This window comes from Cnephaeus nilssonii (genome assembly GCF_951640355.1).
Source record: "Cnephaeus nilssonii genome assembly, chromosome: 21".
Classification (NCBI taxonomy): domain Eukaryota; kingdom Metazoa; phylum Chordata; class Mammalia; order Chiroptera; family Vespertilionidae; genus Cnephaeus; species Cnephaeus nilssonii.
The window spans coordinates 10,087,325-10,109,040 of record NC_137092.1 but is presented as its reverse complement, the minus strand read 5'-3'; the positions used below and the strand labels follow the sequence as shown (position 1 = coordinate 10,109,040).

The 21,716-nt window shown below is 51.6% G+C and overlaps 1 protein-coding gene across 1 annotated transcript in view; it reads right to left on the bottom strand.

Moving 5' to 3' along the window:
- PTGFRN (prostaglandin F2 receptor inhibitor) overlaps positions 1 to 21,716 on the bottom strand; it is a 51,290-nt gene that overhangs the window by 8,286 nt on the left and 21,288 nt on the right. Inside the window, exons 2-6 of the mRNA XM_079761904.1 lie at positions 20,525 to 20,893; positions 17,454 to 17,879; positions 14,214 to 14,594; positions 4,016 to 4,441; positions 213 to 632 (exon numbers count right to left, since the gene is read on the bottom strand). Coding sequence (XP_079618030.1) covers positions 213 to 632; positions 4,016 to 4,441; positions 14,214 to 14,594; positions 17,454 to 17,879; positions 20,525 to 20,893 — 2,022 coding nt within the window. The remainder of the gene's footprint in view (positions 1 to 212; positions 633 to 4,015; positions 4,442 to 14,213; positions 14,595 to 17,453; positions 17,880 to 20,524; positions 20,894 to 21,716) is intronic.

Genomic DNA, 21,716 nt, shown 5'->3' with positions numbered 1-21,716 from the left:
CCAGCATTTGCATTCCCATCAGGTTCCCGGGTGAAGCTGCTGCTGGTCTCACCGTCCTAGGTTGAAAAAAGGTTGCATCCCTCCGTGAGCATACACTCTAAATGGGCGAACTGGATAGCACAGGAACCGTATATCTCAAGAAGCTGTTAAAAAAACAGAGCCCACCGGTCTCTTCCAGCTCCACCCCTGGTTCCACAGGGTTCCCTGCTCACCTGAGGTTTGGAAGTCTATCTCAATGGGATTGGAGAGACTGGTTGCTGCTTCTCGCCACAGGCTGCCCCTGACAGGAGACCAGGCCGTCACCACGCAGCGGTACAGCCCTGCATCCGACACCTGAGTCTGGTACATGCGGTAGCGGAACTCGTCTTCCTGCACTTTCTCCAACACGACGCCGTCCACCCGGGAGGCGTCTGTCCAGTTCTCCAGCCGCACCACGGCGTCCTGGTCCAGGGAGATGATGTACTTGGTTTCGTTGGGACCGGAGAGGTCGCCCGCGGGCTTCTCCGCCGTGATGAGGACGGAGTAGCGCGGCGACTTAATATTCTGGGAAGACACCTTGCAAGTCATCTCGAATGTATTTCCGGCAGCAAAGAAAGGCTTGGGCTGCCTCGCCTTCACCACGAGCACGGAATCTGGAATGAGGGAGCAGAAACAGGTGATGTCCGGTGGGATCAGTTAAAATGAGTATGTACCTGAAAGAACGATGTCAAGGAAATAGGAATTTATTTGCGGACTGCCACACAACAGCACTTCAGACAACGTGGAAACCCAGAAAAATCACGTGATGCTGGGGGCAAGGAGAGCAGCCTGAAGAGACTTATTGGGCGTGAGGGAAGCGTAACTGATGGGTGGGAATTTAGTTTTGAGGCTTGTCAAGTCTTTAAGAAGAGTAAGAGTTTGGGTAGCCATGGGTACCCGCCCCCCACCCCCTAAGGATGTGAGGGAGAGCTCACTCTCAGGGAACGGGGCAAGACGGGTCTAGGAGACACCACGTGCCCCTCCTCTCCTGCGATCCTGCTGGGTGCAGGGAAGAACCCTCAGCCTAACCAGCCTCTGGGAGGGGCAGGGAAGGGAGAAACGTGTGCTCTCCGTTTAATCCCGCGACGGTAACGTCACAGAGCAGACATTTACTGAAGTGACGGACGCACCCACCTGCAGATCTAGTCATTTCCACAGAGACACTGCTTGAACACTGTGAGCATGCGTCCATGTCTACACTAACCTTAGGTTTCAAGTGTGCCGCCCCATATCTCTGTCCAAAAAATAGTAATTTTTAAAAAAAATTCCTAAGCATATACACATCAGAAGTCGCCGGTGTTAGAACAGCTCAGTGTCGGGCACTTTGGTACTGAAAATATTTGCTGAGTGAATGAATAAATGAATTAACACAGCGTTTTTATCCTTTAATGAAATGATTAATTCTATAATCTGTCGTTATAAAATGAGATATCTATGTTGGGGTTTTTTGGGAATAGCTGTTCCACCAAACCTGTGAGCAGAACATGTATGTTACGGTGTCTCTCCAGAATCACCAGTTCCTTTCTTTTGTTTTATAATATACTTGTATTGACTTAGAGAGGTAGGGAGAGAGAGGGAGAGGGGGGAGAGAGAGAGAGAGGGAAAGAGAGAGAGAGGGAGAGAGAAACTTCAATGATGAGAGAGAATCTATAAATTAGGCAATTTTATTGATAGATTTGTTCTTACCATAGATCTTAGCAACCTCAGCATATGATTTTTGTTCTTTCCTTATTAATTCAGGAACTTTTGCCTTTCCATTGAAACAAAGTACTTTATGGTTTCTCTTTGGCACATCCAAACTGCCAGCATCACTACTCTTGCACATCGGGACCATTATTAGGTACAATAATGGGCATCATCTACGTTTCCTAACACTCTACTGCAACACCACAACTGTCGACCTGATCACCAAGAGGGCTCCTAAGTGACTACCGGGCAAGGAGTGTGTACAGAGCAGAGATACTGGACAAAGGGATGGTTCACATCCCAGGAGGCACAGAGAGGGATGGCGTGGGATTTCGTCACGCTACTCAGCATGATGTGCGACTTGAAATTGATTAATTGCTAATTTCTGGAAGTTTCTTTTTAATAGTTTTGGACCACCGTTGACCACAGGTTACGTAAAGTATAACCGTGGGCAAGGAAGGACTACTGTGCGCTAGCCGGTTTGGCTCAGTGGATAGAGCGTCAGCCTGTGGACTGAAGGGTCCCGGGTTCGATGCCGGTCAAGGGCACATGCCTGGGTTGCGGGCTTGATCCCCAGTGCGGGGGGCAGGCAGGAGGCAGGCGATCGATGATTCTCTCTCATCATTGATGTTTCTATCCCTCTCTCTTCCTCTGTGAAATCAATAAAAATATATTTTTTAAAAAAAGGAAAGACTACTGTGAAATAAAAAAGAGTAACAGGTGGGCAAGGAGGCGTGGGGAACAAAAAGATAGAAGGGACGGGAGGTCAAGATTAATTTAAGTTAAAAAAACACACACCAAAACAGGAGATCTAACAGCATGTTTACAAGCCAATGGAGAAGGTCCAAAAAGAGAGAAATACTGAAGACACAGGAGGGAAGCCACGTGCCTGAGTCGAGAGAGGTCGCCTAACTGTGCGCTGAGCGCTGGGGAGGGTCTGACAAGTCTGCCCTGATTGTTTCCGTTTGTGTGCGGCCTAGAGAGCAGGCCTAGAGAGCAGGACCGGGAGCTGGGGGAGGAGTTTTCCAGATAAAGGGATATGCCATCATCGTTTGAACGAGCAGGGAAGTAAACAGATTAAGGGAACGTAGATGATGCCCAGGGAGTGCTGAGAGCCCACTTGACATGAATGATCGCAGATGTAATCTAAAAGGAGCCCAGTCAACATCTTTCAATGTTTTTCTCCAACCACACTCAGCTCTGCAGACGCAGAGAGCGAGGCGGCGGAGGGCTGGCTTTGAACCGGGGTGTAGTTGAGCCAGAGAACAGTGCCAAGGGACAGCTGAGGGTGTGTGCAGGGAGTGACGGTGACGGACTGGGAACCTGGGCGAGGTAACAGCAGGGTGGCTCCTAACGTATCCGACCTCCCACCCCTGGACATGTCTAAGAACGAAGAGGGTGCTATTGAAAATGACACCGGGCCCTGGCCAAGAGGCTCAGTTGTCTGGAGCATCGTTCCGCACAACCAAGGGTTGCGGGTTCGTTTCCCAGTCAGCGTGTGTTCAGGAGGCAACCGATCGATGTTTCTCGCTCTCTCTCTAAAATCAATAAACATATCCCAGGGTAAGGATTAACAACAACAACAAAAGGACTCAGGATAACAGGTATAGACAGGACTACCCTGGGCAAACGGTCACCCTCCGTAAGACAGAAGTGAGGACAATGGGAGTGAAGGACAGTGCAGGGCGGTAGGATTAACGGACTGTCCGTCCAGAGGGGTTGAAGAGTTGATGTTGGGAGTCTAGAGAGAGTGCTAGAAAGGTGGTGGTGTGCATAGAGAACAGGGCGTTTGAAATTGAGAGCATGGAGGTCTTTCAGTTATCAGAAGTGAGATGGTCTAGTCCGGGTGTGAGCAGGGGCGTGAATAACAACAACAGGCCGGAGGGCGTGGTGACCAGAGAGAAGGACAAGGGGCCGAGAATGGAAAGCTTATCTACACCGCAGCACCTCAATGCACCTGCACCCAGTGGGAACTCGTGGGCGCGGGCACTCCCAAAGGCCCACGGGAAGTCTGGCTTACTAGTAAGACGCGCCCAGTAGAGCAACAGTGTCCATGGCTGACCCCACGCACACTGTGAGTGCCTCGGAGAGGAGTCCCTGCCACCGACCACACCGAGGACTTCCCCTTGTCCAGACTCACCGCCCTCCAGGGCGGGGTGCTGCGGAGAGAAGCAGTAGTCACTTGAGCATGCATTTCTTGGGTTCCTCGGATAAATGGAAACCTGCAGGGTGACTGTGCATCTGAAAACATGCAGGGGGATGACTGAAGCCAGAATGAAATGAGAACAGAGAACCAGGACAAAGCGCCTACCTTCTGAGGCCCAGAATACGTGGACGGGTTTGGAGAAGACATCCCTGCTCTTCACCCAGCTGCTGTTCCGCTGCTTGGTCCAGGCGGACACCACGCAGTAGTAATGGCCCCGGTCTTCCTCTGTAGTCCTTTGGATTCGGAAACTGAACGTGTCCGCACGCTCCTTAGAGAAAATAAAGTCTCCGTCCTGGGCCCGCTGCTTGCTCCTCTCTCCGTACTTGAGCGTCCAGTCCCCGTCCATGGCGGCGAGGAGCTCGCTGGTCACCACGTCGTCGTTGCGCCGGCTCATCCTGTAGTACCAGGACACCGTGACACGCACGCTGCCCGCCATGCTCTTCTTGTCCACCACCCGGCACTCCAGCTCCGTGAGGTCGTCGGAGAACTCAGGGACCTTGGAGGCGTTCAGGTACACCTGATAGTCTGGTTCTGAACCAAAGAGAGAGGAACAGGGCTAAACCAGCGGTCGGCAAACTCATTAGTCAACAGAGCCAAATATCAACAGGACAACGATTGAAATTTCTTTTGAGAGCCAAATTTTTTAAACTTAAACTTCTTCTAACGCCACTTCTTCAAAATAGACTCGCCCAGGCCGTGGTATTTTGTGGAAGAGCCACACTCAAGGGGCCAAAGAGCCGCATGTGGCTTGCGAGCCGCAGTTTGCCGACCACGGGGCTAAACAATCAGGCAGCAACATCCCATCCTTAGCAAAAGGAACGAGACGCGTACTCCTCTTGTCCTGACAATTAAATGCTTATCCTGCCTACGACAAAGACAGAGATGAAAGTCCTTGCGTTGGACGGGAAGGGTCCTGGAAGAGCTGTTATTGCAAAACTTGTACAACTCTGTCCCCACGAACACTTCCAAAGCCAGAGCCGAATGTCCCCATCAGAGCCTGGATCTTTCCATAGGGGTGGGGTCTGCGGTCCGTTTCCCCAGGAGCCTGGACTCCTTGGAGAAGGATCTAAGAAGCCTGGTGTCCACACTCTGCCAAGATTTCCCCTGGAATGCCAAGCAGTGCCCACAGACCCCACTGGAGCAGCACCGGAAAACCCTATCCCAGGGGACATTCTAGCACTTGAGGCCAACCAACCCCATCGAGGCGCGGCTCCTGCCATCCCTGGCTGGGCCCCAAATGCAAGGCCCTCAGGTCACCACCCCCCTGTGGTCTCACCCTCACTTTACTGGTCCCTGGACTTTCTCCACTGAATCTGCTCCACAGTCAATAAACACACCATCCTCCAACTCCCAACTGACATTCTTCTCACGGCCACGTGGAACTCGCCCATGTAAAGGTCAACCTTGAAGAGCCTGGCCCCCTGAGGCCCCACTTCCCGGCCAGGCACCGATCTGACAGGGAACAGGGGGAAAGCCAGCCTTCTCCTAGCGTCCCCAGGGCCATTGTCACGGTCCTGTTATTTTATAAAAACCTCTCCTCCTTCTGAGGTTCATGACATTAATTTAATCCTTTTCTGCAACTCCACGTTGACCCCGAGCCCTTCCTCCACACTTGCCAAGGAAGGGGTATTAGAACCCCCTCGCCACTTCCTTCCCTCTATCCCTCTGCACGTCACCCCCAGTTATCTGGAGTCCCCCAGTCACCACAGTTTCACACCTCTGTGGCAGCCTGTTTTCAGTGGCTTCTCCTCTTGGCTGCCCTGCAACCCTCCACTCATTCCTCAGCGTCACCTCTCCTGTACCCACTACTTGGTGTCCCCAGAATATGATCCTCTCTCTCTATGCTCCCAGAAGACGGGCACGTGACCCTGGGTAGCAGTAACCCCACTCTGTTACACTCCTTGCATCGGTCTCATCCCCAAGCTCCAAACACACAGCCTCGTATGCAGTCGGCACTCAGTAAATGTTTGCTGCTTTCATGCTAAGGCGTTTAGAAAAGGCTACATTTTCTTTCATAGCCCTTTGCCTTCTAGGGGGGAAAATCACTCTTACCTAAACAGAAGTTTCGTTTGCCAGCACGACCTTTATTCACCTCGGTCCGACAGTGTCGTTTTATTTCACGCTGTTTTTATTTATGACTCATTCAGATTATAAACTGCTGAGGTCAAGGAACTGTTCTTTTTTGATTTACGCTTCTAATGAAATGTGTAACATCAAGGCTTCTCCAAGAACGATTCCCCGGGCCAGGCAATGGATGGAAAGAACTCAAAATCCTAATTCCATCTCCACAAGCACTTAGTTGCAAGTGAGGTTGGACCCTGTGCCGTAGAAAGCTAAACCAACGTGGTCCTGCCCGCCCTGGGAGCATGCCCTGCCATGAGGTGGCTTCTGGGACGTCATGCTGCCTGCTCATCTTTCAGGCAAGTCGCACGGCTGGGGGTTCCTGCCTCCCGGGCAGCGAGGGCTGACACACCACACTGCCCCCGCTAGCGACAAGGGACTGCGGAACAAATACCACCGAAATGTATTTATACCGTCACGTGCATAAGCCGAGGTTTTCCCAAGTTACCCCGCATCCAGGTTTCAGACCCTTTCCTCGTGGCAGCTTCTGGCCTAGCCTATGGCTGGAGTGCAGACTAGGCTAACAAGCTCCGTTCATGAGGACAGGACAGACCGGAACTGGCCGTGCCAACATCGAGAGGCCTCAGGAAGTTCTTTACTGAACGGGTGGTCTCCTCATTCTCTGTTGAAATGAAATCGTAGGGCCCTCAAGAGGAGGACCCTAATGCAAAGACAAACAAAAACTAGTGAACTTACAAAGGGTAGGTCCTAGTGATTTAAAGCAGCGGTCGCCAACCTTTCGGACCTCACGGACCACCGGTTGGCGACCGCTGATTTAAAGGATGTTCCAAGGTCACTTGAACTACACACCAGCCTTGTAGGTTGTACGAGACTTGCACTCCTAGAGAAGCTATGACCCCGCTATGTCAGAACAGTAGAGATGGCCTCTTACTTCTCTCGTTTGGTGCATGGATGGAGTGTCCTCTATTGCTCTGTGGGCAAAGGCTGCGCCTGTTTCCCACGGCCCATCACGCACGTACCTCACCTCTCCTTCTAACAGAGAATTCTTCCTTTGCGCTCACCTAGCCTGTCACGCCCCTACTTCTTATTCAACAAACGTTCACAGACACCCTACCACCCGCCAGGCTCCCTGCTCTCCCAGGGCGGTACCTGAACACGGCCTTGAACTCTGGTTATGTGTTTTATGGACCTTCCTCACAGGGCCAGGCACTACGTACCCATTCAAACACACGTGCCACGCACGCAGTGCCTTGTTCGTAAAAGATATTGCTGCACTTGCTGAATCGAACTGCATTTAATATTTTTGCATAAAAATGCTCATTTTGGGCAGAAACATTCCACCACTGATTACCGCTGCATTCTGCTTGATCTCATCAAGAAATCTGCTAAGAATGCCATGGTGCTTATGTTTAAAAAATGCGTATCAGAGATGCCTACTGAAGTATTTAGTGGTAAAATGACACGCTGTCTGGCATGTGCTTTAAATTCTTCCTAAAGGAAAAAAAAAAAAGTGTGTGTGTGTCTATGTCTGGGGAAGGGAAGAGAAATGAAATGAGATTGGCAAAATATTGATCATCACTGAAGCTGGTGGTTCTTTCTCCTCCTGTGTACATTTCTCAGGCAATTCTAGTCCAACAGCACCACATGTGAGCAAGCCCTCTCTCAGAACACAGAGGCCGAGGAGCGGCGTCACCAACATTCCAACAAGCAAGGGCCTGCTCCCTAATTCGGTGCCCTGGGCGGCGTCTGCTCATATGCATACCGCCTCCTGGAGCCATGGCCTCCATCACTAGGAGCCCCCCTCAAATCCAAGACCACGGTCTTCGCATATGGGTCATGAAACTCCTTTGTTACAACTTTCAAAACAATGAGAAGCTCTCAGAATCACTGGCCGAGTTACAAAAGCAGACATTTTGTGCCTACTGTATGCAGGGACCTCGCTGCAGGTTTTCGCAGATCACCTGCGTGCACGCTCACAATTCGATAAGGAAGGTATAGTTATCCCCATATGACAACGACAATGACAAAGACACGCATTTATCGAGGGCTTCCTACAGGCCAGGCTCCCACCATGCCAAGCGCTTTCCCCACACTCTCGCTTACTCTTCATAGCGACCGTATGAGACAGACACTATTTTCATGTACATTTCCTACATGGAAAACGAAAAACACCCTCCAAACACAGGGTACAGATGACGGGCTGAAGAACTGTGCACCTGAAACCTGTATCGCCCAATAAATTCAAGAAGAAGAAAAACAAAACAAAAAAAAATACCAAAGCCCAGAGGAGTTAAGTTCGAAGAGTCCAGCCTTGCACGGAATGTGTGAGCAGAATTCCAGGCTGGGCTTTAGCTCCATGGTCCTCCCACTAGGACCAAACGGCACGACCTTATTACACATCCCAGTTATTAACTAACACTTCCCCAGAGCCCGCTGCGTCCCAGAAGACGAGAGTGATGGTGAACAGCCCAGGCGCTAATCCGGACCGTGGACCACAGGGCCATACTCTAACACCCCTTGGAAGTGTCGTGAACTTGGCACAGCTAATCAGAGGAACAGGCTGCCTGCCTGGTTAGAGGACACGGGAGGGTCCTCATCTCTGCTGACGGGGTTTCATTATCTTGCATCCGGCAGGTGTCTCAGAGGCAGCTGAGCAAGTTGACTAATTGTTAAGAGTTGCCACTCTCACATTAGTGTAGAACAAAATTCTCCAACATTTACACTGAGGCTATAAAGAAGGGGCTCTTGTTTTGAGGGGACACCTGACCCCTCTGTAGTAGAACCATTATTCTGAGGTTGTATTAAGATTTAGCCATGTCAGAGCCATAAAGGTAATATTGTTTGAATGGTTCAGCCATGTCCCCCACACAACGTAACACTCATGTGGTTTTGCTCTGTTCATCTTCACTCGACTCCTCCCAGAGAAGAGTGAGTTACCAGATTTGGGGGCAGGACAGGAAGGGGACTGGGTGTGGTCAGCTCAACCCCCTCTTCTTGGGAGGGGTGCCTCCAGGACACACCCATTCCTGGTTCCTCCATGCCCTAAGACAGGCTCCTATGTCTTACTTGGTTAAGACCTTGGTGGGGAAGAGTATGTTACACATTGACACCCCCCCCAACCCCAACCTCAACAAATGATCACCACCACCACGAACACGTATTGAGCACGTAAGTACCAGGCACTGTGCTTAACACTTTTTAAATGTAGCGAAGGCAACCCAGAAAACCAAAGCTTAGAAACCTTAAGCGACACACCCAAGATAGCACACCCAGAGGGTCTTAGAGCAAGATTCCCACACTTTACCTACGTCCTCTCCTGCCTTCAGAGATAACCCTGGTCAGACAGCTAATCACGGCTGCCTATAAAAGTCTGCAGGGCTAACTCTTATCGCCTGCAGATGGCACAGAACGCTGAAGTCTCTACCACGTACTTAGCAGGTTAACAGCTCCTTTTAAAGAAAAATAATTACCGTCCTCGCTGGCACACTGCTGGAAGAGGGGACGGCCCTTTTGTGGGGAAGGATGCAAATCAGGTTTCTACCCCCGAGCAGCAGAACTCAACTCTGCCTCCCCTGCTCTCCGATTAACACCGCGGATTAACACCACGGAAGCTGGTACTTCGGGCAGGGAGCTCAACCACCAACTCATTAGCACCCAACTCATGCCAAAGGCTCATTTACGACATCTCATAGCAGAGAGACGGCTTACGATGCAGATTAACCCGCGATTCCTCCAGACCCTCTTCTAGTTGTAGCTGTACACCCAATTGCATGGACACAAAGCAACACTTGTCCTCCACAGTAACACAGCTTCTGACGGAAACTCCTTCACACACTTCAGATGAAGCCCTCAGCTCTTTCAGAAAGTGGGTAGAAGAAACACCCATTTAAACAATCACTCGGGGCCCTTTGTAAAAGAACAGTGGAAAGCACTGTCCTTTATGTTATCCAATGCCCCTCAAATAACAAAGCACATGACAAACTCAGTGCCAAGAAAAAGTTTGTCTCTCTGAGTTTGTTCTCCTTTATCAGAGGAGGACTGTCTAATCACATTTCTTTGTGCCTCAACTCTTCAAAACTTCAGAGGCAAATTCAGTGTTCAAATGCAGTAACTCACTCACCCAACTACCTTGAAATAGCTATCCTTTGATTTTTTTTAAACCTCCTCTGATCTTGATTTTATTTCTATGTCTCCTGCTTTAAGTTGTGATTCATTTTGCAAGCCAACTTGAATCTTTTTTTCCCCTTCAAAAGTAGCACACAAACCCTAAGTAAAAGAGGCCTTTTCTTACCCTCTAAACAAACAAACAAAAACAAAAAACCACCAAGGTCCTCCCAGCTGCTAAAATGCTCTTGGGCTTGCCAGACCCGTTTATGTCACTGCCCTGATCTCTGTCTGGTTAACACGAGAGAACGTGAGAAAGTTCCGAGTTTGGAGCTTCAGCCCCTCATCTACTCAGACAACCAACCCCAAGCAGAGAAGGACAAGAACGGCTCAGCTTTGAGGACTCTATCCTAGACTTTCAGGGGAGCTGGTTCCCAAAACAAAAAAAACGTTCCCACGTAAGATAACAACACGTGAGACAGACTCCACTTCACATGACAATACTTGGGACAGACTTGACCCAGGGCCGTCCTTCTAAACCATCCTAAGCATTTCTTTGGAAGTCAACGAAACAGGCATTAACTACTGTGATAGATTCTGTTTTCCAAAGATGACGGCAGCAATATTCACCGGCCGCATGCCCTTTTGCAATGTGACCTTGCTACTCTCTATGAAGAGAGGGGGTCTCTTTCTCTACCCCCTTGAACTTGAGCAGATTCAGTGATAGCTTTGACCACACCAGGAAACAGTGTAAGTGACAATGTCAGTCCCGAGGATAGCTTTAAAATATATATATATACATATATATATATATATATATATATATATATATATATACACACACACACACACACACACACACACACACACACATACACACACACACACATATATTTTTTTGATTTCAGAGAGGAAGGAGAAGGAGAGAAACATCAATGATGAGAGAGAATCACTGATTGGCTGCCTCCTGCATATCCCCTACTGGGGATCAAGCCCGCAACTCAGGCATGTGCCCTGACCAGGAATCGAACCATGACCTCCTGGTTCATAGGCTGACGCTCAACCACTGAGCCACGCCGGCCGCCCGGGCGACAGCTTTTTAACTGGCCGGGCACTTCCCCTTCCTGCCTCCTGGAAGCCAGCCACCACGTAAGGAGTGTGGCTGCCCTGAGAAGCTCACGCCACGTGAACAGGACTTGGAGGAGGAGATGCCACGTGGGGACAGCGGGGCCTGGGAGCGCAGGACATGTGCCTGAGAAAGCCATCTGGAAGGGAATCCCCGTCCCAGCTGTCCCAGCTGCTGCCATGGGCCTCAGAGACAAATCCCCTCGAGTCCTTCCTAATTCCTGACCCTCAAAACCAGAAGCAAAATAAAAACCCGTGGTTTTCAGAGGCGGGTAGGGCAGTATCTCACTCACAAGGCTGTGGCGGGGATTAACGATTTAGTGCACGTAAAGCCCTTAGCCCGGTGCCCGGCCGGCAGTAGGTGTTCAATAAATGATGATGATGATTTTTAATATGTCAAGTAGCATCATGGAGAGTTTTGTGTAACACCTGCAGAGGGAACCGACTTTCTCAAGAACTCTTTTGTGACAACATGCCATAGTCACACCATAAGACAACCTACGCCAACAGAGGACTTGGCAGGTCACGCCTCCCTGTCTTTCCGGGACGCCTCTCAGTTACCTTTACAGACCCCAAGCTGCACCTGGGATGGTAGCCACCTACATGCACATGCATGTTTTGTATCTAGAGAGAATCACATGTCAGGCCGGGTCCACGGGTTTCTGGGCAGCTATTCAACTGGGAGGTTCTGGAGAAAGATCAGCCACTGAACTCGAGCCGGACGTGCCTCCTGACAAGTGTCCAAGCAGCTGTGATGGTGTGAGGCTCAGGCACGGGGAAGGGGGAGACTCAGGAGGGAGAAAGGAGCAGGATGCCATCGGCTTGTGCCATCCACCATCCACCCCCAGGCGGCCTACCCGGGTGCAAATGCCTCTGAGAACTCTGAATAGAACATCGATGCTTTCTTGGCAATTCTTGCTTCCTATGCACATACTTCAACCCTGCCCATGTGTCCGGCGCGGGTTTATCTAACCAGCCAGCCAGCCAGCCAGCACTTACAGAGTGCCCGGTACGTGCATGGCACTGCGCAAGGTGTGGGGCCCGTGCACCTCGGCGCCAGGCAGGGAAAAGCACGCAGGTGACAATGGTGCTGGCACTTTGCAGAAAAACGAACAACTGGATCCTTAGGATGATCACGGAACCGTTTCCCACAAGTCAGTCTATTTCTTCTCACTTTGGAGAACAGACCCCAACAAATCCCTTCCAGTCAAAAGAGCCTGCTCCCTCCCCGAGCCCCCGTCCAGTCCTCCGCCAGTGCCTGCACCCCCAGGTATGCCTGGATCAATGCGGGAGGACTTCAAAGGGGCCCTCAAGTTGGGGAGCAGGCAGCACTTTCTAAAAAAAAAAAACAACCCGCTGGGGCTGTGATTCTGAGTCGGAGTGGGGAGGGGGAGAGAGGAGCAGAGGGGGCGCCGGGATCTGACAGCACCACACAATGCTCCGAGAATCAGCTCCAGAGATGAAAAACCTTCTCTGGGGCTGACAACATCTGTTTTATTTTGAAGGTTGCTAAGGAGAGTTCTAGCCGGGCCAACATTGTTCCAGCTCAGAACTTCAGAGCGAGTCTCTTGCGTGGGGTTCGGGAGGCAGGGATAAAAGCTTGCCAGATAAACCCCGCTCCTTTCGCTTTCAGATATCAAAGAATCGCTTTGCTACCAGGGATGACGAACGCCCTGCCTGGCCTCGCTCCGAACTGGATGTACCTTCTGCTTACTCTCATTACTCGTCTCTTCCCTGCCCCCTCGGTCCCCACTTGCCAACTCCCCATCTCTGCCAAATAAAGGCTTATCAGGAAGACACAGACCCACGAACCCATAAGAAGATTTCAAGGCAAAGGAAGAGCCGAGTATGAGCTGGGGGTCACACACACACACACGGCAGGAGGGTGTTTAGCATCAGACAAAGGAGGAAGTGACTTCCTGGCCTTTGAAGAGGTTTCGCTCCTAATAATCAGGGCCACGCCAAAGGCCTCCAACCGGGCTCTGAGCGGGCGTGGGACGCAGCGCTGGAGCGTGGGACAGGGAAGGGTCTGACTGGCAGGCCTGCCTCCGCCCCTGTGATGATGGAGGTGGACAGCGAGGCACACGCCACTCGACCCCATCCTGCCTAGGTTTGCCTGTAATTAATTGCAGGACCGTAACAGAAACCAGGAAGAGTGGGTCTTGCCAGGCGGCATTTAGGACAGGAAGAGGTGGGGAAGACAACAGTGGTGAAAAAGCAAGGACATGACAAAGGTCTTCACATATATGACAAGTTGGTATACATGCGTGGCAAGGGGATCAACAGGTGACAGGGCACCGTGCCTGAGTGAGAGCCCACCAGGAGAGCCCTTCTGTGTAACGGGTCCATCTGCAAAGGAAGCATTTGGTGATTCTAGGGCAGTGGTCGGCAAACTCATTAGTCAACAGAGCCAAATATCAACAGTACAATGATTGAAATTTCTTTTGAGAGCCAAAAACCAACTTCTGTGCATGGGCCACGAAGTTTCAATCGCACTGTACGTGGTATTTTGTGGAAGAGCCACACTCAAGGAGCCAAAGAGCCGCATGTGGCTCGCGACCCGCAGTTTGCCGACCACTGTTCTAGGGCATTCAGTGACAAAACACGTGTCCCATTAGCTGCAGAATTCTCTCTCCCGGCACGGGGCTTTGCCAGGGAGCACCTAGGAGCCAGGGAAGGACAGGAAGCACGCCGGCGGTCCCCCTGCACAACGGTCCATTTCAAAGGGCCATTCAGCAGGGCCGGACCCTGCAAATCTCGACAAAAGGAAACTCTATCCTCTCAACTGAGGCCACATTATCTAAACATTGCCCTTGCCTGCCAGATTCTATTTCAGCCAGTTTTGCTTTCACCCCCAGCTTGGGACCTATCCAAGCCGCTCATCCTGGTACTGAGAACGCCAAACTAGCATGCAACGCACAACACTCTAGCTCAATACCCCCGAGGAGGGACGACCCCAGGGAGGGTAAGAGCCACCCTCCAAACCACTCACCGAGCCAGGTCACATCCACCCCCACTGGGGCGGACGTGGCTTCTGCCACCTTGTGCCAGCTTCTGTTATGCCCCGGGACCCAGAGCGCCACGTGGCAGGAATAGTAGCCAGAGTTCTCTTTGCTGACGTCTCGAACCAGCAGATGGTAGGAGCGAGCATCCGCGTGACTCAATGCAACGTGAGGAGAGCTGTGCACCAGGGAGTCGCGGTCCAGCCGTGCCAACGTGTGGGGGCCCGGCACCGTGCGGTCAGGCGTCCTGCTGAAGTACCACGTCACCTCGGGGCGGACGTCATCCGCGCGGTCGGTTGTGATGTTGCAGCTCAGGTCCAGCTCCTTGCCTTCAGCCACAGACACGTTCCTGCCCACGGCGGCTCGCAGAACTCGAAAATGAAAAACAAGTACATCTTGATAATCTGGATAACGTTTGTCCCTTTCACCTCCCCCATGTCCTCTTTAGATCATTTCCTTTTAGGTTCTTATTTATGGCATTAAAGTTAGAAGGCTTTGTACAGCTGTAAATGCTGGAGAAATTTTTCTTAAATAAACTCATAAAGCACATCACATTTCCTTTTCATTCATAAAAATGTATATACACTTACTATATGTCAGATACTTCCTGAGTGCTTCATAAATATAAATCTTGAAAGCAACCCTATGAGGTAGTCACTGTTATCATCTCCATTTTACTGCTAAGGAAACTGAAGCACAGAGAAGGTAAGGAACTCGCCCAAGGTCACACAGCTAATAGGTGGCAGAATTGAAATTCAAATCCAGGCTGCCTGCCTCCAGGAACTCTGCTTTTAACTGATACACTGCTGTGTGAAAAGAAGTCTGCTGAGCATCACAAAACTACTCCATGTGTATGGTAAGACCTGGGTGTTTTTTTTGTTTGTTTGTTTTTAAATATTTTTAAAATATATTTTATTGATTTTTTACAGAGAGGAAGGGAGTGGGATAGAGAGCCAGAAACATCAATGAGAGAGAAACATCGATCAGCTACCTCCTGCACACCTCCCACTGGGGATGTGCCCGCAACCAAGATAGATGCCCTTGACCGGAATCGAACCTGGGACCTTTCAGTCCGCAGGCCGACACTCTATCCACTGAGCCAAACTGGTTTCTGCGAGACCTGGGTGTTTTATAAAGACATGACAGTTCTGTTCGGATTGGTACATATTATCAGTTGGGGGCTGGGCATGGGGGATGGGGGCTAGAGGGTAGGAGTGAGGGTGAAACCATCTTTTGGGTGAAAGAGGGGAGAATCCTAAACAGAAGGACTGGGAAAGTGAAACCAGACCGTACGCCTCATGAGTCACGTCTTCAAAATGCAACACAAGCAGCGCGCCATTTACTCCATGAGACATACCTCCTGGAAGTTAAGCTTTGTAAAGCATATATTTCCAAACTAAAACAATGATTTGGGGGTTACCCAAGCCGCCGCCCTCTCTCGTCGGCGTGGACGATGAAAAGTGGCCTATATTTAGGAGAAGCGCTGGCGGGCTTGGAGCCACAGGCTGGAGGCAGCTCTGGTTTCAGCATATTCCCCGGTCACAGCTTTCTACATGGAAATGCTTTACTGTATTTTGGGGGCTTTTGAAAATAAGTTGAACATCTGTAATCAGAGTAGAAAAACATTCAACTCGTGGTAATGCTGTGGGAACAGCTGCTTAGATGATACATAGCCAACAGCTCCCAGGGGAAGGGCGGGGGGAGGGAAGGAAGCACAGGCACAGGCCTGGTCCTCTAGCAAGAGTCTCGCAGCTTCCAACTGCTGTCCGAGGCGGCTCGCTGACCAAGGCCGGTGCCGGTTCCAACAGGATCAGCCCCCCAGCCCATGCCCTCTGGAGTGAAGTGCTTTCCTGTGAATATTTCCAAAGCCTGACAACGTTTCAAACAGGGGTTTCAGGCCAAGTTCAAGACCCACCTTGATGAAGACAGAAGATGAGGTGGCCATAGTAATTAGAAAAAGGAATTTCAGCCTCATTCCTCACCTCCACCCTCCAAAGTCTTCCTCCTCTTGAGGTAGGCCCTTTTATAGGAGCCAAGCGTAATCTGAGGATGTCTTTCCTTTTATTTATTTATTTTTAAATATATTTTATTGACTTTTTACAGAGAGGAAGAGAGAGGGATAGAGAGCTAGAAACATCGATCAGCTGCCTCTTGCACACCCCCCACCGGGGACGTGCCCGCAACCAAGGCACATGCCCTTGACCGGAATCGAACCTGGGACCCCTGAGTCCGCAGGCCGACGCTCTATCCACTGAGCCAAACCGGTTTCGGCATCTTTCTTTTTATTTTTTTAAAAAATATATTTTTATTGATTTCAGAGAGGAAGGAAGAGGGAGAGAGAGACAGAAACATCGATGATGAGAGAGAATCATTGATTGGGGCTGGAGCCCACAACCCGGGCATGTGCCCTGACTGGGAACTGAACGGTGACCTCCTGGTAGCCATGCCGGCCAGACTAGGAGTCAGTCTTTAGAGGAGTCAGTATATGGAAACTGTTGCCCTGAGTCTGTGCGGTGGTTTGAACCACCTCACGTACGACTGTGGTCAGAGACCCTGGGATACTGCTGAGCCCTGTGCCGGCCACCAGCGGCTGGAGGTAGACGACGGCTCAGAAGGGAGCCGGGTGCGTGGAGAAGCGGTCAGCACAGCTGCGGGCTGTCCGCATGGCGTCAACGGTCTTAGGTTCAGCAGTGGCCGGAATGTCTCTTCACCTGTTCAGTTCCCTGTGGAAAGGTCTCTGCAAGTGGCTAATACCTTGGCACACCACTAACCACTGTTCCCACATGTTCCGGATTGGGGGAGGGGGTCCCCTGTGGGAAACAGGAAGGATTCAGGCTGGAGCAAAAGGAAGCAGTTCTGAGGACTCGTAATGCAAGAGGGGACTGGTCACATAGCGGGGGACACAGCCCCCTGTGTCCCCAGGGAGCACAGCCCACTGTCCCAAGAGCTTTGAGCTGTTTATCACAGCAATGCAGGAAGAGCCGCATGGAAGGTGCAGGTGCTGACAACGAGAGAGAGAGCAGCACTCCAGTCAGGTCTGAACCCGGGCTCCACAAAGAGTCCATGATGGATGAATGAGAAAAAATTCCTCTCTACTTTCCTACCTGAAATATAGCATCTCCTCTCATGATGAGACTAAGCTACAACCCAGCGTAGTACTATCTAGTTCTTACACCATCACTGGCCAGAAAGTAAGAGCAAGTCTAAACTATCCATTCCCAGAAGCTCACCTGTTGGCTGGATCACCACGGTGGCCACCTCCACGGCTTTTTCTTGGATTTCTTGCCAGGTGCCCTGCTCTTCGATCCACTCGCTGACGACGCACCTGTAGGTGCCCTGGTCGGCGGCCAGGGCCCGGTTCACGGAGAGGCGGTAGCCGTCGCTCCCCACGGTGTCCAGGCGCACGTCTCCGCCGTGGTAGCGTGGCTCGTAGCCGGGGCCCGGGTGCAGCCGGCCCTCGCGGGTGAGGGCCAGGACACGCTGCCGGGTGGCGCCGTGCCGCAGCTCCCACAGCAGCGCCAGGTGCGTGTGCAGCGGGGACGCGGTGGCGGCCTCACAGCGCAGCTCGAAGGGCTCGCCCAGGTGCAGGCTCAGGCTCCGGCCCAGGCCCGGGGAGGACAGCGGGCTGGCGGCCACGTGCAGGGCGTCGGCCAGCACTGGAGGTGGGAGGGACAGACCGTCAGCAGAGCACCCGAGCCCCCGCCCCAGCAAGCACCAGCCACCTCTCTGGCCTTGAGCCACAAGCCAGGCTGACCAAGGACAACTTCCTCATCCCCTTCCCCGTGCTAATGCCCAGATGGGCACCTTTTCCCATTGTCATTCATCTGTCATCTTACTTGACTTTCTCACTTGAAAATGAAAATAAAAGAGGGCCTACTAAGACCCCCTGGTAGAACTGGGGGGGGCGGGGGAGGAGAAACTCCCTTTTGGGAGTTGGGCCTTGGGACCTGCTTCTGCTTCCCTTAAACTACCCTTTACCTGCTCTGTGCCTTAGTTTCCTCTCTGAAGAGGGATGACAAGTGGACCTAGCTCAGGAAGCTGAAGGGAAAGCGCCCTGGACTGCACTGGCCCTCGGCAATCACGGTGCAACCACTGGCCACGGCGGTCAGCTGTCACACACCCCTTTGTCAGGACCCAGGGCTAGAGTGGGGAGCGCAAAGGATCTCCCGAGACTCCAAGCAGCATGATCCCCAGAGGGAGGCTGGGCAGGAGCGGCCTGGGCCTGGGCCTGGGCCCTGCCTGCGAGTGAGCAGAGTTCCGCAGGTGGGGAACCCACCAAGGCAAACAGACACCTCAGGCCCTCCCATCGGGAAAGGGGCTGGGAAAAGACAGCCGGACGGCGATCAAGGAAGTGCGGTCAGTGCCGTTAGGAAGGAATTGAGAGGGAGGGGCCCAGCGAGGGGGCCTCTTCCCAGGGGCAGTGACAATCCCCGAGGCCTGTCTAGGAGCTGGATGAGAGAATGCTCGCACACCACGACTCATCATCTCTGGTTTTCCCCACCATCTCACACTCAGAAACTAACGTGGTGTCTTTGAGAAGGGCTACTCAGGAAAACAGGATAAAACCTACATATTTAGAAAGACCCATCCCTGCTACAAAATGAATGTAATGACCTTCTAGGATATACACCCGTCTGTGATTCCGGCTAACGTGACTCAGTCCCCAAGGCCAGTTTTCCCTGACACAGATGAACACGTTTCAAGACCCAGGAGGCTGACGGCCAGGCCGATTCTGGACCATGTGTGGCAGGTGCCAGGGGCTCCCCCTGGGCAGCCAACCAGCCTCTTTCGTGGGCCGTCCCTCTGCTTTCAATGACGAGGGGAAGCCAGGGTGCATCTGACCTAATGGAGTGCTGACTACACAAACAATGCATTCGTTAGCTGCAATGCAAGAATGCTTTATGGGACATTTTTTCTAAAAAACATATTTAGGATTTTCTACAGGAAAATGGAAGAGGTAGATTTGATGTTTTAATACCTTCATCATGGACAGGGCTGTTTTATCCCCTCAGGAGTCAAATGGGGGAACAGTTTCTGAGATATGGTAGGGTTCTACAAATCGTTACTGCGGGAATCAAACCCTCTTGTTATGTCAACATGTAGCATCTTCCGCTTTCCTGATTGTTAAATACACTCCTACCCTGATATCAATTCTTTCTGGAACAAGGCAGGGTACAAATAAATGCATAATTAATAAAAATAACAACAATAATGTTCCTATTTGGCTAGCCCCAAATTAAAATTGTTTGTTCTTGCTCATTTACTAATTAGCTGTGGGATTTTAAGAAAGTAATTAACCTCTGCTCTCCCATTTCCTCATGTGTAAATTCAGGAAATAGCCTGTCCTACCTTCTTCGTTGAATTCAGAGAACTGAATGTGTGAGTAAATCTAACAGGATTCGGAAAATGGGAAAAAAACAAAACAAAAACATTTGCCGAGCCCAGCTAACGAGGCTCAGTGATTGAGCATTGACCCATGAACCAGGAGGACACGGTTCAATTCCTGGGTTGCAGGCTCGATCCCCAGTAGGGGGCCTGCGGGAGGCAGCCAATTAATGATTCTCTCTCATCATTGATGTTTCTGTGTCTCTTTCCCTCTCCCTTCCTCTCTCTGAAATCAATAAAAACATATTAAAAAACAAAACATTGCCAATATACAAGGTGTGATGACCTGCACAGCCAGGCCAATCAGCTTGCTGTGCCCATCATAAGCGAGCAGTGACCACATCACTTTCTCTACATATAACCCATACAAGTTCAAGAACTAACAGGTGCTTCCGGGCACACAGGAGGACATGAGCTTTGAAGTGTCCGTTATTCCCATCAGGCCAAACATGAGCATCACGGCCGTCAGCTTCTCGTCGCCAACCTTCCCTGAATGCTTACTGTGGCACTGCTCTGCGGCTGTACACGTGCCATCTCCCTGTCCTCGCCACCTTTGAGAAAGGCACTGTGACAGGGGAGGAAGCTGGTCAACGTGCCCATGCCACATGGCTGACAAGTGGCAGAGCCAGTAAGTGACTCACGGAGTGCAGGCAACCTGGCTCAGAGCTGCGCGCCCTACCACCTGGCCCCCTTGCCTCCAACTCACCAGCCAGGGGGTGGCCCAGAATCATAGTGAAGAGAAAGGACCCCCGGGGGCCCCGGGGCCCACCCCTGCCTGTAATCGGATAAGATGCTATTACTCATCAGAGGAGGAAGCAGGGCCCCAGAGGTGTTCAGTTGCTGGACAAAGTCACCCCCAGCCAAGGGGCAGGGGAAAGTGTGGCCGCTGGCGTGGCGACTCCCCTTGAGGATGTACCTTTCACCTGCACTGTATCCTCGTAGTTGCCCTGGACGGTGGCGTCCGTGCTGGGGGTGGAACACTTGTAGTGGCCTTGGTCCGAGGGCTGGACGTTCTTGATGTGGAGCTCCACGGCGTCGTTGGCGGTGCGCCTCAGAAGGATCTCGCCCCTCTGCAGGCGCTCCCGGTACAGCTGGGCCCCGAAGCCCACCTCCCAGGTGCTGGCCAGCTCCACGAAGCTGCCCCCCGAAGACGAGAAGCTCCAGTCAAAGTTCTGCTCGCTGGGGCCGTCGTAATCGCTGACGTTGCAGGGGATGACCAGCTCGGTGCCCACCACCCGCACCAGGCTCCCGGCGGGGACTCTCACCACGCGCCCTCGACAGACAGCTGCAAGGACAAGAGGAGAAAGGCGGGTCTTGAATCCGGCCAGGCCTTCCTGTTGGCACACCTGTGGGCCCTCCTGTGTGCAGGCACATGGCAGAGCTGTGACACCTGGACACCTGGGGGAAATGGGGTCCTGTCTGTGTCCGTACAGAAGGAGCCATGAGCGAGGAGTGCACCCGAAATCAGTGCCTCTCACCCAAGTTTCCTAGGATGGCCAGGGAGGAAGACAAGTATTTAAAGCAGGCTAGCCACAGATCTGAATAGCGGCTTCTTCCCTCCCGTTACTATGTAACATACCATCATTACCACTCACTGGGATGTAGAAATGGCTTAGGTTTTGTGGGAAAGAAAAGGACACAGCTAATCAAGTATTTACACTTGTGCCCACCCCTGTATCAGCCCTCATCCCCGGAGACCATTCCCTGGGGCTCCTGGGACTGATTTACATTGATGGATGTCAATTTTTAAATCCTACACCAGCCTGCTGATAAAATGATTTAACTCTGATGATCTGACATTGCCTATAAATTAATTTTAAAATATGACGACTCTACCAAGTATTAATTTTCTATTTTCTGGCTCATTTCCTTCTCCCTACTCTTCACCAAATGCAGAATGAGGATAGGAAAACACACAGGGGGAGAGAGGAGGGGGGGCAGGCTCGTCTGGCTGGTTGCTGGGCTGCGTGTTGTTAGGAATGCAGCCACTCGCCGGGGACAAACCCGTGGACAAAGCCATGAGTTCACGGGCATTCCTGTGCGACCTTTGAAACATCTCCATTGCAGTGAAATTCGGCACGATTCCATACTGCATTTACCACCTGCGT